Here is a 17,687-nt window from a genome sequence, read left to right as displayed (position 1 = left end):
GCGTGTGTAAAAGGAGGGAGAAAGGTTGTTTTCTGCTGCTCCAGAGAAGCGGACACGGAGCAATGGTTCCAAACTACAAGAAAAAAGATTCCACCTAAACATTAGGAAGAACTTCCTGACAGTAAGAGCTGTTCGACAGTGGAATTTGCTGCCAAGGAGTGTGGTGGAGTCTCCTTCTTTGGAGGTCTTTAAGCAGAGGCTTGACAACCATATGTCAGGAGTGCTCTGATGGTGTTTCCTGCTTGGCAGGGGGTTGGATTCGATGGCCCTTGTGGTCTCTTCCAACTCTATGATTCTATGATTCTAAGAATGACATGGACCCGTTTTCTTTATTCAACCAAAGTAGCTCCTTGGGAGTGGCGGAGTTCATGTAACTTGTAGTTGAAAATGTTTGTTTTAAACATTTGATCCCAGATCAAAGTTATTATACAATCTTCCCTTGTGTTAAGAATAAAAATTGTGCCCCTGTATATTGGCTACTTCATAGTACAGCATTATGATCATTCATTGAGATTCCTAAATTTGGGTGCAGGGTGGGTGATAGGCAAGAGCACAATATGGTGTAAGTACTTTTCATTCATAAGTCTTTGGTCACTTCCATTTTAAGCCCACCAGCATTGTCTGACTCTTTAAAAACCTCTGTCTGGAACTGCTTCATCACAGGTTATACCCACGTAGTAAAGAAAACCGACACTGCTATAGGCCTGAAGTAATACTCATTTCGTTAGAAACAACAACTCTTTTCTGGGTGAGCTGGTTCAGACAGTATGATGAGTAAAACTGTAGGCAGAGAAACAAAACCGTATTGCAACATTTCAATAAAAGCAGGCTGCTTCCACTTCTGAACTTCTCTCTGCCACAGACTCTCCCTTGAACTCACGAAGCCGTTATCTCTTCTGCTTCCAACACCACCTCCGCCCAATCTTCCCCCTCCTGCTAGTCATCGTCTCACCACCAGTCCCTTGGCTCTGAGCCTTCTTCCCTTGGGGGTTACCCAGCTGGTGCGTCCCACTGTTCTTCTGTGTCCAGCCAGTGTGTGACATCTCATGAGTCTTGCCACTCATTTCCAGCTTATCATGTTTTGGCTTCAGTGTAATAAAACACAAGATACAGTGGTACCTTGGGTTACATATGCTTCAGGTTACACACTCCGCTAACCCAGAAATAGTGCTTCAGGTTAAGAACTTTGCTTCAGGATAAGAACAGAAATCAGGCTCCGGCAGCGCGGCAGCAGCAGGAGGCCCCATTAGCTAAAGTGGTGCTTCAGGTTAAGACCAGTTTCAGGTTAAGAACAGACCTCCAGAATGAATTACCGTAATTTTTGCACCATAACACTCACTTTTTTCCTCCTAGAAAGTAAGGGGAAATGTCTGCGTGTTATGGAGCGAATGCCTACGGATGGCGGGAGGGATCTGCTGCAGTCGTGAGCAGAGGATCCATGGTTCCCCTTCCTTCCCTCCTCCGTGGTTACAAAGCATGGATCCACATGGATCCTCAGGATTTTTGCATTGGGCTACTCCAAACTCACTGTCAGATCACATGTCTGTGGCCACAGCATGAACCACAAAAATCATATATCCACTATTTCGTTTAGAATTTTTTTTTTCTTGTTTTCCTCCTCTAAAAACTACGTGCGTGTTATGGTCTGGTGCGTGTTATAGAGTGAAAAATACGGTAAGTACTTAACCCGAGGTATCACTGTATAAGAAATAAAAGCAGCAGCAAAAATACAAATAAAAACCATACAGCATCTAGCACACTACACTGCAATTACTACAACAGGCAGAAACATTGTTAAGTGGTTCTCCCAAGACCCTCAACAATTTGCAAGAGGTTCATGGGGAAAATAAATTGGGGAATCTTTGACCTTGGAGGTACCTGTCAAGATGCAACCATTTCAAATAGGGATGCTTTTCCATGAGGTGATCTCAACACAATTGGGAGAGGCTGTGTTGTAAATTATGCAGCTTGTTGGGAGGGTGCTGGTTTTTTGAGGGAGTTCCATGTCGTCAGCCCAAACACATTTATTTCAACCATTGTCTTTTCCCTGACAATGTTCCTGCTCTTTTAACACTTTATTAATAAAGTGCCTAAGATGTGGTTGCGCATAGGACCAGCCCATAGGTTTACCATTGAGAATAGTGATGAGACATGGGAAGGAAGAGGGGAAGTTGGGAAAAATCAGCATGAACTAGGTTGGTTTTAAGATGCCTTTTGTAGCTGTGTGTCGGGCAGAAATTCCTTTCATGGACATGAAGTAATAGGATGACTTTGGCTGTTGCAATTTGCTCCTGCCGTGCACTTGTGAAAGCTACAGAAGACTTGTCAGCAAAAGAAAAGGCAACCCTACTATTACAGAGTGTCATCTGTCAGAAATGTGTTACGCAATAAGAGCTGGCAATTGATCCATTAATGCTTTCATGTGAAGACAAATACAGGTATGGAAAGGCTTAATTGAGGCATGTTTCAAAACAAAACACTAGTAGGTTAGAGATAATCTTTTACTGATGAGAAGCATATGCTAGTGATTCTGGGCTGAAAAGAGATACATTTAATGACAGTGTGAAGAAAAAACTGAAATATTCATTTGTTACTATCTCAACAGTAGATTTTTTCATTATATAGTAATAATATAATTAAACCTTGTTGTCAGGGACGCAGCGAGAGCGCAGGGAGGGGAGGAGATGGAGAGCGAGGGGGAGCAATCCGAGGGCAGCGTAGGAGAAGATGACAGTAGCCCGAGAGATTCCATGAGCCTCTCCAGCGAATCGGAAGATTCACAGAAGGGGGCGCCGATGGCCAGGGCAAGGGGGGCCCCAAGGGGGACACCCCAGAAGCAAGGGGCCAGCAGGGACTCCCAGAGCAGCAGTTGGAAATCAGGACCAACTTCCCCACCAGAGCGTAGTGGGGGGGAGGAGTCCCAGGTATCAGGGCCAGTGTATTCACCACCAGCGAGAGAAGATGAGTCAGGGTTGGCCACGCCTCCATCGGAGAGCGAGGGAACGGTCAAGAGGAAGGTTGCCGGCTGGGCGCGCGCGCCAAGTTCAAATGTACAGGCGAGCGGCACAGCAGGTAGCCCGGATAGGGAACCAGGTCCTAAAGCCCGCCGGAAGGAGGGGCAAGAATCAGGGGGGTCAGCGTCAGAAGAGTCCAGAAAGGATGAAACCCCAGCGGGCAGGAGGGCCCAGAGGAGGAAGGAGCTAAGGAAGAGGTGGAGCAAGGCTAGAGTCTTAAACTGGTGTGGAAGGGGAGGAGAGTCAGACGGAACTTCGCCGGTCTAGGCTTTAAGACGTAGAGTTGCACGCTGCGGCTTTGAAATGGAAACTGAACTTCAATAAAGACTTTTGTACATAACTACAGCCGGGCGTTGGTCCTTTGTGAGCTGGGACCTGGGGGCGGCTCTGACACTTGTGTACTTGTGTCTGTAAATAAATAACCAGTACCTTTGTCTTTAATCACAGCCACATCTGAGGAAAAAGATTGCCTTAGCCTGTATAAGCTTGTTTTATGCTCTTTGAGAGTGATAGGTAGGTCCTGTTTTACAGCTGTTGGGAGTATACAAAATAAGTTATGAAAGTGACTATTACATCTACATTGATAAAACAGCATTCTCAGGCGTTGGAGGCTTTGCTTCAGAGTTTAGATATAATCCAATAAAACGGTGTGGGTTTGCATAATAATACCTTGTCACCATATGATACGGCTGGATTAGTGCTCTTCTTGCCTGTAACTGTCATGATTGCCCCACTAGCATAGTGAGTGTCAGCTGTAAGCGCTGAGAATGTGCACAGCTTGCCCCAAGAAGTTCTGAAACAAGCAGTAAGGTGACTAGGAGATAGCTGGAAGGAGAAGGCTGAAGAGGACTTTTTCAACTAGGACATAAGTACTAAAGAAAATCTCCAAACATGATGAATGCTAAGATACGGTTTTGTAATGCTAGGAATTATGGGGGTTGTGTTACACAATTCTAGGTTTGTCACTTGCACCTGTAGGAAGTATGTCTCAAGTTCTTGAATATGGAAAGAAAATGGAACATTGCAAACGCCTTTGCTTTTGTATTTAAATGTGTTTTTGAAAAGTTTTATTTCTGGGGGGAAAACCAAGTCATGAACATTGAACCAGCTCTTTCTCTGTACTTTTTATTGTTGCGCCATGGTTTGTTTTGGGCTACATATGAGTAAGGAGAGAGCTTAACCATGTGTCCCTGTTCAGTCGACATGCTGAGCCAGTGCTAAGGCTTAGCTCAGCAGGGCTCACCACTAGAAAGATGGGATTTTCTGCTTTGCCACCAGCCCATGGAAGAAGGGGGAAATCGTGTAAAATATAATAAATGTCCTTAATTTAAACAGCATGCAGGATTCAACAGTCTGGGTGACACCAGTCCACTTCCTGCAATATCTTCTTTGCTCCCTTTGATTTCCCAATTCTAAAAATCATTTTTTTGTTATTAGTCTCTTCAGTTCAACCCCAGTCATCTAACCACTAGACCTTTGTGCGCAAGTGAAGGAAAATATTTCAGAGCCCAGCAAAGGCGGCAGAATCATTTAGCTTCCATTTTGCACCTTTCAGGGGTCTCTAGTCCCATCAGCCTTATCAAGCTGCAGGAGTTTTTCCTGTTCTTACATGAGAGAGACACTGCATATTAGGACTCCAACCGCCAACAGGCAGAAAGAAAGCTTGTAAGAAAACATAGGGTGCATTTCTCTGTTAGAGACATGGCACATTTCAATTCCCTCATGATAGGGCTTCCCTGTGATAACAAAAACAAAACTATGCATTAAGAAAAATTGCACATTGGAGGCGTTTTCTGAACATTTTCTACATGCAGTTGGTTAAGCCCCAACTTGCAGTTTAACTGCTATCATCCTGCCATTACTGTTCTATTTTTATTACTCTCGGTGTGTACTGCTACTTTTAGAATTTGTATATATTCTCTCAGTCATCTTTTCAACACTCAAGTAACAGTCCAGTATTATGTTTCATCATAAAGAGCTTAAGCACCCTACGCAGCCAGATAAATCACTGTTAAGCTGCTGTTTGCCCGCTGATACTGATCTCCATAGCACCTCCTATGGCTTCTGAAGGCTTCAGAGTTAATGGGATGATGTGTAAGTGAGTTTCTGCTCACATCATATCCCCAATGCCTCCTATATGTGTTTATGATGCAACTTCTAGCAACTTAGCACCGGAGGAACGCCCTTATGGGGAAAGGTTGTGACATTTGGTGCTTTTTAGTGTAGGGGAAAAGGCGTGGCAGGGAGGAACATGTACAAGATTATCTATGATGTGGAGGCAATGACAAAAGTATCATTCCCGCCCCCCCCCCCTTTCATATAACTACAGTGGTACCTTGGGTTAAAAACACCTTGGGTTACAAACACTTTGGGTTACAGACTCGGCTAACCCGGAAGTAGTACCTCGGGTTAAGAACTTTACCTCAGGATGAGAACAGGAATTGCGTGCTGGCAGCAGGAGGCCCCATTGGCTAAAGTGGTACCAGGTTAAGAACAGTTTCAGATTAAGAATGGACCTCCGGAACGAATTAAAATTGTAACCAGAGGTACCACTGTACAATCGGGGACCATTCAACGAAGCAGAAAGATTTCGGATAGACCCAAAAAGAGCGCTTCTTCAAACAGTGCACAGTTAAACTGTGGAATTTTCTCCCACAAGTTATAGCGATGTCTTAAAAGAGGAGGCAAGTGTATGGAAGAGAAGCCTATGATCTGCCTCCACTGTTGAAGGCAAACGCCCCTCTGAATGTGTTGCTGGGAATCACAAATGTGGAGAGTGTTGTTGCACCCGGGTTTTGTTTGCTGGCTTCCCAGCTGGCAACTGAAAGAAAAGGATGTTTGACCTTCACAAAGAGCCCTTATGTTCTTGCTGAGCTGTTCTGCTGTGCTAGAACCATATCCCATAGGTCCTACTTCTACAGCGTTGTTCAGATGGCACGGGCCCAAGTAGTTACTGCATGTAGCTAAATGAAGGGCAATTTCAAACTTGGGTGACTAGTTTTATTATTAAAATACAGTGGTACCTCGGGTTACAGACGCTTCAAGTTACAGACTCCGCTAACCCAGAAATAGTACCTCGGGTTAAGAATTTTGCTTCAGGATGAGAACAGAAGTCGTGCGGCAGCAGCGGGAGGCCCCATTAGCTAAAGTGGTGCTTCAGGTTAAGAACAGTTTCAGGTTAAAAACGGACCTCTGGAACGAATTAAGTTCTTAACCCGAGGTACCACTGTACTCAGCACCCCTGGTGCCAGCAGCAGAGCAAGCCGATCGGACGCTTGAGGCAGCGTGCGTGCCCTGCGCCCAGGGGCGGGGCCAACCGTCCATGGGGGCACCGCGGGGCCTCGGAGGAGTCTGCCTGCCTCCTCCCACTCAGCCACCCTACAGCTGAGGGGGAGGCAGCAGGCGGACTGTTTGGGGCAGTGTGGAGCCTGCGGGCGCTCAAGCCACTGCGTCACTCCCAGGAGAGATACATGGCTCAGGCACGCTGCAGGCCCCATGGTAAGTGCTGCCTGGCATTTTGTCACACCCCCCCCAGTGGGGGCACACAGGGCGGGCCGCATCCACCGCAACCCCCTTCCTACGCTCCTGCTCCTACAGCTGGACTCTCGCAGCAAGGTTACCTTATTAGGACAACTAGTCCTGTAACCTTAATCCCTGCAAGCTAATGATGGCAGGATTTCTTTCTTTTATGGCATCACTTCCCTTTGAGTTTTCAGTGACTTGTTGAGCATGTATCAGCCAGGGATGTTTGAGCAGGCCAAGGAAACATCGCTAAGGTCATGACAACAATGGCTCTCTTTGTCCACACATAACGCTGCCTTCTAGTCAACTGCAGGTGTAAGAGTGTGGCTTGCAAAAAAATAATAATAAATCCATAATGTAGGGTGCCCGTTCATAGAACCATAGCTTATTTCAACAGCCTTCAGTTTTCTTTCAAACCCAAGGGCCCATCTTTAGTGCCAGCCTGTAACATGGGGCCTATCTGCAATGGTTTTTAAGCATGTATACTTTGAATTCTCCCTCCTTCCCTCTCTCTATGTTCCCGCCTCATTTTCTTTTCTCTTTCCTCTTCACTAGAAGAGAGTCAAACAATGAAAAGAAATTGTTGCCGGACTAGGTGGCATGTAGTGTTCCTTCATCAGCTTTGCATGGAGAAAGTCCCAGGTTCAAGTCCAGCCATTTCCAAGTAGGGTGGAGAAGGGACCAGTCTAAAATTCTGGGGATGGTCAGGTGGAACAGTGCTCTGATTCACCTTCCTGTGTTCCTCTGTGATTCACTGTTGTTAAAAAAATGGTCATCACAACTGGCAAACGCGTGTACCGATGCACTGGATTAAAAGTGGCGAGGGGTAAAGAGACCTGCGCATACTTCCAAATTGTTCTATTTACAGAAATGTGGCAAAAATACATCTAGTTATCCAAGCTCAGTCATGAAGCGTCCACTTCAGCTACTTGACTAGCTGTAGAAAGAACTGGAAAGCCTGGTTCAAACGGGTAGGAATGAACAAATAAACTGTGAACACTGACATAGTTAGAGTGGTGGCAGTGAAAAAATGCATCACCACTTCTTCCCAGGGTTCCATGTCAAAGGCACACGTGACCAGCATGTACTGAACATAAAGCCAGTAGATAAAATCCTTCACGCCCTTCATCGTTCTCGCCGCCATTAATCGTTGCTTCTCGAAGTTCGTCCTGTTGGAGCAACAAAAGTGTGGGTGATACAGTTTGAACTGAAAGCAGAGGAAACAGAGAAGACAGAACAATCATTTTGGGGTTAGGGGTTTTATTTTTCGTTTTCAAAAAGTGATACGGGCAATCGCATCTTGCTCGGGGGTTACATCCCCGGGGGTTGCAGATAAACAAAGATACGCATACAGTCGTACCTTAGTTCTCGAACGGAATCCATTCCGGAAGTCCGTTCGACTTCCGAAAATGTTAGAAAACCAAGGCGCGGCTTCCAATTGGCTGCAGGAGCTTCCTGCACTCAATCGGAAGCCGCGGGTGCTGTGTCAGATGTTTGGCTTCCAAAAAACATTCACAAATCGGAACACTCGCTTCCAGGTTTGCGGCGTTCAGGAGCCAAAACATTTGAGTACTAAGCTGTTCAAAAACCAAGGTATGACTGTACTCAAACCACTCCTTTGGAACTGCACCTGAACTTGCACTCTACGTGGTGCTACCTTTGAAGGCTACTTGGAAACTACGACTAACCCACAATGCAACAGGTAGTCTGGTGACTGGGAGTGACCACTGGGACCATAGAACACCAGTCCTGGAAGATCTTCACTGGCTCCCAGTATGTTTCCAAGCACAGTTCAAAGTGTTGGTGCTGACCTTTAAAGACCTAAACAGACTCAGCCCAGTATACCTGAAGGAGCGTCTCCACCCCCATTGTCCAGCACTTAGGGCCTTCTGATGGTTCCCTCACTGCAAAAAGTGAAGTTATAGGGAACCAGCCAGAGGGCCTCTACATAGTGGCACCCATCCTGTGGAATGCCCTCCCATCAGAAGTCAAGGAAATGAGTAACTATATGACCTTTAGAAGACATCTGAAGACAGTCCTGTATAGGAAAGCTATTAATGTGTAATGGAATCTGCCCAGAGTGGCTGGGACAACCCAGTCAGATGGGTAGAGTATAAATAAATAAATTGTTGTTGTTGTTGTTGTTGTTGTCATTATGTTTCAAGGAAGTCAATGAGTTTTTAAGCTTTCTGCCCTGTTTACCAGGCTTTGGGAGGAGTCTCTTGTGAGAATTTGCAGGGCTGTTCCTGAGTTATCATGAGATCTTGCAAGAGCTTCCCAGAGCCTCCCACAGCCCAGCAAGCAAGTCTAAGAGCTGAAAACCTTCTTTCTACGCTGGGAAAAGCACTCTGCCTCCCATGCATTTAATTTGTGCAATTCCAACCACATAAAGTTGAAATTGCACGTGTCAAATGGGCATAAGTTGCAAGTTACCCATGCATTCAGTTCATCAAACTTGCAAAGCTGTCTCTAAATAAGTGTTACACAGAGCAGACCCAATGAAATCAACAGACCTAGGTTCAGGGCTAATCAGGTGTGTGCCTGAAATTCAGACACATCAAAAATGCCAAAAAAACCGACAGATTTCACAACTTGTTTTACAGCATATCAGACATACACTCTCAGGTAAAGAGTCTTTCTTAAAAAAAAAATTTAAATCAAAGTATGTCTCACTCTGTCTTTGATGCCTTATTTTGTGTTTGGATGTTGTTATTCTTATTTTTATTATGGCTAGCAGCCTCAATAACTGGAAGTGGCTTGAGTTTCTTTCAGCCTCTGCAAAAGCCTGCCTAAATCAAGTTGCTTGACCTGTACTAAAGCACAGATGTGCCAACCTATTGAGCTCTATATATGAACCTGTCAGAACAATATTAGTATAAAACATTTGGAAGGTTCAGTATATAGAATGATTGCCAAATGCAATCAAGGGCATATATTTCGGAGGCCTTTCAATTTTTATTTAAGAGGAGTTACGTGCCACAATGATTTTTTAAAAGCCTTCAAGTCCTTTCATAAAACAGTGTGAGGTGTTTATTTAAAGTACAGATAAAATCAGTGATTAAAAACAAGTTGACCGCATTCAAACTCATCCAGAAGGGCTTAACGAAGGACGACTCAGTACGTAAAGGAATTATAACATTTATATTTCCTAACAGAAGGAAGTTTGGTGTGCTCTCTGCAAGAATAATCCTAAATTATGAGTTCATTCTTACCTGTATCCACTCACGATTTCCTGAAGATTAGTCATTCTTGCCACTCCTAGGAAGCAATGGAGAAACATAGTCAGCAACTTACAAACACCAGAAGTGTCAAAATAAAGTAACGTGTAAAAAAAAAAACCTGTATCAGAAAGCATGCTAAATAATTTAATACAGATTAGGGATCAGGCAGTTGACCTAGAAGAGGTGGGTGGGTCACCAGCACAAAAGCCCAGGGGACACACATATGCTGAGATATGCCTCCTTTGGGGATTCTGGGGCAGTGATGGCCAAACTCCCCCCCCCCCCAGCTGTTTTGGGACTACATTTCCCATCATCCCTAGCTAACAGGACCAGTGGTCAGGGATGGTGGGAACTGTAGTCCCAAAACAGCTGAAGGGCCAAGTTTGGCCATCACTGTTCGAGGGTCTCTTCCTCCCCGCAAAGTTTTTAAAAAATTATGCAAGGCATGGAGAAAGTAGATAGAGAAAGGTCTTCCCCTGCTCTCATAATGGTAGAATTCATGGGCACCCAATGAAGCTGAGTGTTGGAAGATTCAGGACAGCTAAAATAAAGCATTTCTTCATGCACTCACTGCCACAGGAAGCAGTAATGGCCACCAAGCTAGATGGCATTCAGTGAGGATTGGTCACATTCATGGAGAGGGTTCTTGATGGCTGCTCGCCGGCCGTAGTAGCTGTGCTCTGCTTCCACAGTTGGAGGAAAAAATGCTTCTGAAGACCAATTGCTGGAAACCACAGGAGGGAGGAGTGCTCCAGTTCTCAAATCCCACAGCCATTTTGTCAGCCACTGTGAGAACAAGATGCTGGATTAGACAGGTCTGCATCTTGTGGCCTTTGCCCCATGGCTAGAGGAGGCAAACTGTGTTTCAAGGGAAGTACTTCCTCCACCCTCATCAGCACTGCGTATGGCTACCTTCCATTTCCCACAATGTGAAGGGTATATCCAAGGGATGCGGGTGGCGCTGTGGTCTAAACCACTGAGCCTCTTGGGCTTGCCGATTGAAAGGTCGGAGGTTCAAATTCCAACGATGGGGTGAGCTCCTGTTGCTCTGTCCCAGCTCCTGCCAACCTAGCAGTTCGAAAGCACGCCAGTGCAAGTAGATAAATAGGTACCGCTGCGGCAGGAAGGTAAACGGCGTTTCCATGCACTCTGGCTTCTGTCACTGTGTCCCGTTGCGCCAGAAGCGGATTAGTCATGTTGGCCACATAACCCAGAAAGCTGTCTGCGGACAAAGGCCGGCTCCCTTGGTCTGAAAGTGAGATGAGCACTGCAACCCCATAGTCGCCTTTGACTGGACTTAACCATCCAGGGGTCCTTTACCTTTTCTTTTTTTCTTTTTTTTTACCTTACCCAAGGGTGGAATCCAGCAATGTGCTCAGGCAGTTGCTCAGTCAGAACATGCATTTATGTTGCCATATGGAACAATCTCCCTCCTTCTCTCCCATCTGGGGATGACAGGAAGTCCTGTTGCACTAGCTAGATTCATGGCAGTGGCTTCCACTAGTGCAATAACTTAGCTGAATCCAACTCCAACGCAACATTGGCCTTGCCTACATTTGCAGCATCTTAGACCTGGGCAGACCCACAGGTCGTTCATTGTCATCATTCAGCTACCAGACGCCTGCACCGCATTCAGTCTGTAATACGGAAGCCCCCTTCACACGTAAATCATGTGAAGGGGGGCCATGCAATTAAAAGGACAGAAGAGCCCCACTCCTGAGGTCATGTGGCTTTCTCACCCCACCCCCTGACATCCGCACATGGAGAAGGAAAGCTTATGCACCTAGACTGCTACATATGAACCCTTTCACAGGAGCCCTGCACAACTGGGATTCCATCTCTCACAGAGGCCTTCGTATGCTAAGCATTCATCCTATGCATATCCAAGCCACGAGCAACATCTTGACATGAGCAGAGACCCATGGATCTCCAAGGGCTGGCCTTTATTCACAAGACACTGTCCTTCATCCAATTCATGCATGAAGTGGACCGGGGCAGAATCTTCCAAGCAGGTGAATTACAGTCAGGTATTGGAAAAGGCCAAGTTGCCTGTCAGGTGAAGGCAACCCTGTCTATCTTGGGTGGGGTTTTTTGTTTTTTGTTTTGCTCTAATTTGCTTGGAGACCTTGGAGTGACAAGCGACTAATAAGTCTAATAAATGAAACCTCCCCCTCCACATTGAGACAGGCCTCTGGGCAATCTGAAAGCAGCCTGGACTGCGGCAGGCAGAAAGTGCCTTCCCCTGTAACCCACAGCATTAAAATAAAACCCTACCTGAGTATAGAGTGTTCAACTTGGCAACCCAAGCCAGCCTCTTAGACAAGCACAGTGGCCTGAAGATACTCAGCTCCCCCATTTTTGCAGCCTTAGGCAGATGAATTTCCTTCCCGGGTCCAATGGCAGCTTCAGGGAGCAGCATTCTTAATCAAGATCAAGTGTGCAGCAATCAAGATCCTGTCCCCATCTCCTATGTGGTAGCTCTTTAGCTTTTCAAAAAACAAACAAACGTGTGTGCTAATTGCTTGCATGCAATTAACACTGCATCTCCAAGGTAAGCCTTGAGATGTTGCTGCACCTCAACTCCAAGCGTTCCTGGAAAATGGCCAGGCTTGTTGTGGCCTGTGGTGTATGGCAGCTGGAGCGTAACATCTGGAGCACAGCACTTTGCCTACCCCTGCCATATCTAGCTTGGTTCCTACCAGTTCTGCGGTGCACTGCCATACTTGTCTGCTGGTCTGCATTTAGCCTGGTAACAAGTTCTGCAGATCAACCCTATGCCCTATTAATAATAAACAATCTTTTTATGTCTCCTTTCTGACATATTCAATTGGAGGGATACCTTAAGACAAGCTTGAAACAAGACTTCCATACTTACGGCTGTTATGGAAATAATCCACCTACTTGAGGACTTTGATCATTACTTAATGGAGGGTGGAACAGAAACAACACCAGCAGGTTGGGAAATACTAGCATTTCCAGAGCATGGAAGAAAACAAGAGGGGCCTGTTGGATCAAGCCAATGATATTCAGAAGCATATTTCATCCACTTATGAAGGCAAAGCATATTTTTCTTGAGTAGTAGCCACTAACTAAGTCATCTCATCCATGAATTTGTCCAGTCTTTTAAACCCATGCAAGTCGGTGCCCCAACCCCTGTGGGAGTGAGTTCCACAGATTAAGCACCGCTACATCTGTCTTGAAACCTAAAAACTATTATGCAAAATCCCACTGACCATTTCTCAACAGATAACACCCTTTATAAGCCTTAGTTTTCCCAGCAATACAAACACATTGGGAAATGAAATCAAAACCAACAGATCTGCCTTCATGGGCTTTCATAATTCTTCAGTATAGCTTTGCTGACAAAGGTCTCGTGTAAAGTCCGTATCCAAAGAGGTTGGAAATTTTGATTTGGCAACTCAGCCCCAAGTATCTTTATCTGTAAGCAAGACCTTCGAATTAATAGTACATAAGACTGCAGCCTGTAGGTCAACTCAAAATATAACAAAGACTCCCCCTCAAGGGACTCCTTCTTTTAATTGCTTTAATTTCAGCTTTTAGAAGGCTCTTATTTGCAGTTGCTGAGCTGTTCGTCATTGGTAGGGAAATGAGCAAGTATCTGGCACAAGGGCCAAAAGCACTTTCAGGCATCTAAAGCAATTCAGACACAGTGCCTGCTCATACAAATGCTGTATGTGCCTTTTGGCAATATCCACGTAGCTGCCTTTAGATGTAAATAAGTGTACCTGTATGAGCAAACACAGAAGGGTTTTTCTGAATGATGTATTACTTATTTTTCTTGGGTTGCTAGCCTACAGGGGGATGGTTCCACTTCTCCTGTGCCCCAGACTGATTTGATTCAGTCTAGGGCTGCCATACATCTGGGATTTCCCAGATATATCCAGGATTTGTCCAGGCAGACTGTCCAAAAGTGCTGAAAATGTCCAGGGAAACCCAGGAGTTTGGCAACCCATGCTGGAAGTGAGTGTTTGTTTTTTGCAAATTTCCTTAAAAATAGCTTTAAAACTTCATTTTTGGGGGAGTTTTTTTTTTTAAAAAAAAAAAGCTCAGTCATCTGTTTGTACAAATGCAACAGGTCAGAGGAAGCAAAGGATGATGTTTTAGCATCAGCACAAAGGCACTTCGTTTACTCCTCTGGTGCTGCAGGAATAGTATCTCAATGGGATGGATGGACAAAGCCCTGCCAAAGGTGAGCTGAAATTTCAAATAATGTCCTCAGAGGACCCTGCAGCATTAACAATGTGCTCGGTGCTTTTTTAAAGGCCAGTGGGAAATATAGATCATTTGAAGGCCGATCCATCTCAGCTTTCCCTCAACTTTTTCCTTACCACCAGTCAAAGGGTGGCTCTGCCAATCATTGGAAACTAACCTACTGTTAGTTTCCCTGCCTTCTTCCCTAGTTGTCCCAGGGGGCACCAGCCACCAAGGGAATAGATGGATGGTCTTGGACATTTTATTGCCTAGCCTTTTTCTCACCATCTGTAAAATGGGAGCAACAAAGAACTCTCTCACAGACTGTGGCCCCACCTACACAATGCATTTAAAGCTTCGTCATGCTACATTAAGCTGTCAAGGTTTTCCCCAAAGAATCTCGAGAACTACAGTTACGGGAGCTGAGAGTTCTGAAGAGAGCCAGTGTGGTGTAGTGGTTAAGAGCGGTAGTCTCGTAATCTGGGGAACCAGGTTCGTGTCTCCGCTCCTCCACATGCAGCTGCTGGGTGACCTTGGGCCAGTCACACTTCTCTGAAGTCTCTCAGCCCCACTCACCCCACAGAGTGTTTGTTGTGGGGGAGGAAGGGAAAGGAGAATGTTAGCCGCTTTGAGACTCCTTAGGGTAGTGATAAAGCGGGATATCAAATCCAAACTCTTCTTCTTCTTCTTCTTCTTCTTCTTCTGAAGAGACCTCTATTTCCCTCATGGAGCTAAAATTCCCAGAGTTCCCTGGGTGGAGGGATTGATTAAATTTACTCTGGGAATTGTCGCTCTGTGAGGCGAATAGGGGTATCCTAACAACTCTCTGCACCCTTAACAAACTACAGTTCCCAGGATTCTTGGCGGGGAAGGAGGGGGCCATGACTGTTTAAAATGGTATGATGCTGCTTTAAATGTATAGCGCAGATGGGGCCTGTAAAACCAGGAAAGACTGCACATTGTAAGAAAGCGAAAAGGTGCTAGTCCCTTTGGACTCCTCATTCTCCTCACAAGGTTCCCCGCCCCTCACTGCAGCAACAACTCAAGGTTTGTGTCAGAAGTCAAGTTTTCTGCTCTGTCAGTGAGAAAGGAAATGAGAGCATTGCTCAAGTGCATACTGAAAACCACATGCAACCTGTAAGCATCAGCACCTGGAATTCATAATGCTTTGTGTAACATAATATTACAACATTTAATGAGTTTTTTCCTGCCATTATGTGAGTTCATCTTTTTTCGACTTTGCTATGTAAAAGACAAATATGTCAGCAATTTGAATTCCAGTTCAGGACATCAGTCTGACATCTGCACAGTACATTATATACATTTTATAAAGCACCACATTATTCTTTCATTAATTCAAACCACGGATGGGAAACCTGCAGACTTCCAGATACTGTTGGACTCCCAACTCTCATCAGCCCCAGCCAGCATGGCCAATGGTCAGGGGGGTGGGAGTTACAGCTCCAACAATACTTATAAGGCTGTGGGTTGCCTGTCCCTGTCTCTGGTCCACCCCTCACCTTTTCCTTCTTACAAAAGCTATTCAAGAAAGAAATGCAAAACCACTCAAGCAAAGAGGAAGGGAGTTTGCAGCACTGGTGCTAGCCAATCAGTTGCTGCACACAGCCAGTGTCTAGAGCTCAGACTCAGAGAATAAATGTTTCCCATGCTCAGCCTTGAAGAAATAAATGTTCTGCAGCAGCTCACACTGTTCAGATAATGTTATATTTGTATGCAGTCTGAGGCTGCCTTGTCTGCTATACCTCAGGTGTGGTAAAAGATGAAGGAAGATCCAGCTGCAAGTTTGATCAGTCTGATGCCTAAACTGACTCTTATTTTGCCCAAGCAAAATTTATCCTCCATCCCTGGATTGATGGGGCTGCTTTAATTATGGAGGTTAAGAAGTCCACATGCCTCACATCTCACCTGCCCCTTACCAGTTTAAGCTCAGCCCCCTTACTGACTTCTTGGACAGTACTTGGGGGTGTGGGGTCCAGTCGTGACCGACTCTGGGGCTGCGGTGCTCATCTTACTTTATTGGCCGAGGGAGCAGGTGTACAGCTTCTGGGTCTTGTGGCCAACATGACTAAGCCGCTTCTGGCGAACCAGAGCAGCGCATGGAAACGCCGTTTACCTTCCCACCAGAGTGGTACCTATTTATCTACTTGCATTTTGACCGTGCTTTCGAACTGCTAGGTTGGCAGGAGCAGGGACCGAGCAATGGGAGCTCACCCCGTCGCGGGGATTCGAACCGCCGACCTTCTGATCGGGAAGTCCTAGGCTCTGTGGTTTAACCAACAGTGCCACCCGTGTCCCGGGGGTGGGGGGAGGTCTTTGCAATTCAATCACTGAATGTGATTGGTTCCAAACAGACAATCTGAGTAAGGAAGCGAAGCGGAGATGGGAGACCAGACCGCTGCTCTCCACCAGCCCCAGAAAGACTTGGTTGTGGAGATCCAGGAAGGCTACGAGATTCATCTACAGTGGTACCTCGGGTTAAGAACTTAATTCATTCTGGAGGTCCATTCTTAACCTGAAACCGTTCTTAACCTGAGGTACCACTTTAGCTAATGAGGCCTCCCCCTGTCGCCACACGATTTCTGTTCTCATCCTGAAGCAAAGTTCTTAACCCGAGGTACTATTTCTGGGTTAGTGGACTCTGTAACCTGAAGCATCTGTAACCTGAGGTACCACGGCACCACGGATTGCCCTTGGAAAGAGGTTAAGGGCAAAATCATAGGGAAGGTGGTAGCTCAGTAGTACAGCATCTGCCTTGCATGCAAATGACCGAAGGTTAAATCCCCAGGCTCTCCAGGAACAGCCAGGAATATCTGCAATCTGTAACCCTGGTTTAGTACAAAACTGTATTCTAGGTTCCATGTCTCGCTGGAACCTTCTAAAACAGTGGCTAATGGAGATTGTCACAAAAGATAGAGCTCCCCCCTTAAACACTACTTGAAGGAGGGCAAAACATTGAATTCTACAAGGATGGAGAACCAAACAGTAATTGAAACTAGGGACAGAAACTGAAACTGGGGAAGATCTCTTTCTGTTTGCCAACTGGATAACTGATAAGATACTGCCTGATCTCTAAGGTTCTTGACTTTCTTACTGCCTTCAAGAATCAGAGGAAAGAAACTGCGACCCCACATTACTTTACTGTGGATCTCCGCCAAGTTATACATCTTTACTTTTTAAAAACAAAAAACAAAAGCACCTTAAACAAAAAAATAAATAAAACGTTATCCTGTGCCTTTCCAGACAAAAAAGGGTGTGCTGTATTTCCCATAGCCCATTTCAAAAAAGAAGAAGAATAAAGTCTCACCTTTCAAGTACCGGATCAGAGAGTGCTGCAGATGCACTCGGCTGTCAAGCTAACTGATTGCAAACTGAGGAAGGAGAGTCATTAAGCATTTTTCCCAAGCCCGGTGAGGCATAGCTGGCTTGATCTACCTGCCCGCCCACTTGAGGGCTAAATCTAAATTACACCTTTGCCTTCGGGTGCCTGAGCAGAGCAGATGCTAGGAAGTAAGCCCCAATGAATAAATCAGAGATTATTCAAAGCAGGTGTTACAGCTGTTGTTCCATCATAAAGAAGGATATGGCTGAGCTTTAAGGCTGTTATCCTGACCTAGGTACATTTTCTGGAAAATGACCTCCTCTGGTGTGCATGAAATTATCACTTTCAAGTGTCCCTCTAAGTACTGTATCTCTATTT

At 45.5% G+C, this 17,687-nt stretch overlaps 1 protein-coding gene across 2 annotated transcripts; it reads right to left on the bottom strand.

Moving 5' to 3' along the window:
• Positions 1 to 6,000: 6,000 nt before the first annotated feature.
• LOC309342726 (serine palmitoyltransferase small subunit B-like) lies at positions 6,001 to 17,395 on the bottom strand. Of its 2 annotated transcripts, none has more exons than XR_014156996.1 (3): positions 17,295 to 17,395; positions 9,749 to 9,794; positions 6,001 to 7,705 (listed from the first exon to the last, which is right to left on the bottom strand). XR_014156996.1 is itself a non-coding variant. In XM_081863557.1 (3 exons), the coding sequence occupies exons 1-3, from the start codon at positions 10,366 to 10,368 to the stop codon at positions 7,462 to 7,464; spliced, it is 330 nt and encodes a 109-aa protein (XP_081719683.1). In that variant the 5' UTR covers positions 10,369 to 10,470; the 3' UTR covers positions 6,001 to 7,461. The 2 variants fall into 2 exon arrangements, 1 of the variants encoding a protein (XP_081719683.1); XM_081863557.1 differs by lacking the exon at positions 17,295 to 17,395 and adding an exon at positions 10,329 to 10,470.
• Between the last annotated feature and the right edge of the window lie 292 nt (positions 17,396 to 17,687).

This window comes from Podarcis erhardii, assembly GCF_964252035.2.
Source record: "Podarcis erhardii genome assembly, chromosome: 5".
NCBI lineage: Eukaryota > Metazoa > Chordata > Lepidosauria > Squamata > Lacertidae > Podarcis > Podarcis erhardii.
The sequence above is the reverse complement of the archived record's forward strand: the minus strand, read 5'-3'. Positions and strand labels throughout refer to the sequence as shown.

Coding starts and splice junctions, on each gene's coding strand:
- LOC309342726 (XM_081863557.1), bottom strand. CDS start 10,368: ATGCCATCTAGCTTGGTGGCCATTACTGCTTCCTGTGGCA. Junction 9,795..10,328: donor CATTACTGCTTCCTGTGGCA/GTGAGTGCATGA, acceptor ATTGCTTCCTAG/GAGTGGCAAGAATGACTAAT. Junction 7,706..9,748: donor GAAATCGTGAGTGGATACAG/GTAAGAATGAAC, acceptor TTGCTCCAACAG/GACGAACTTCGAGAAGCAAC.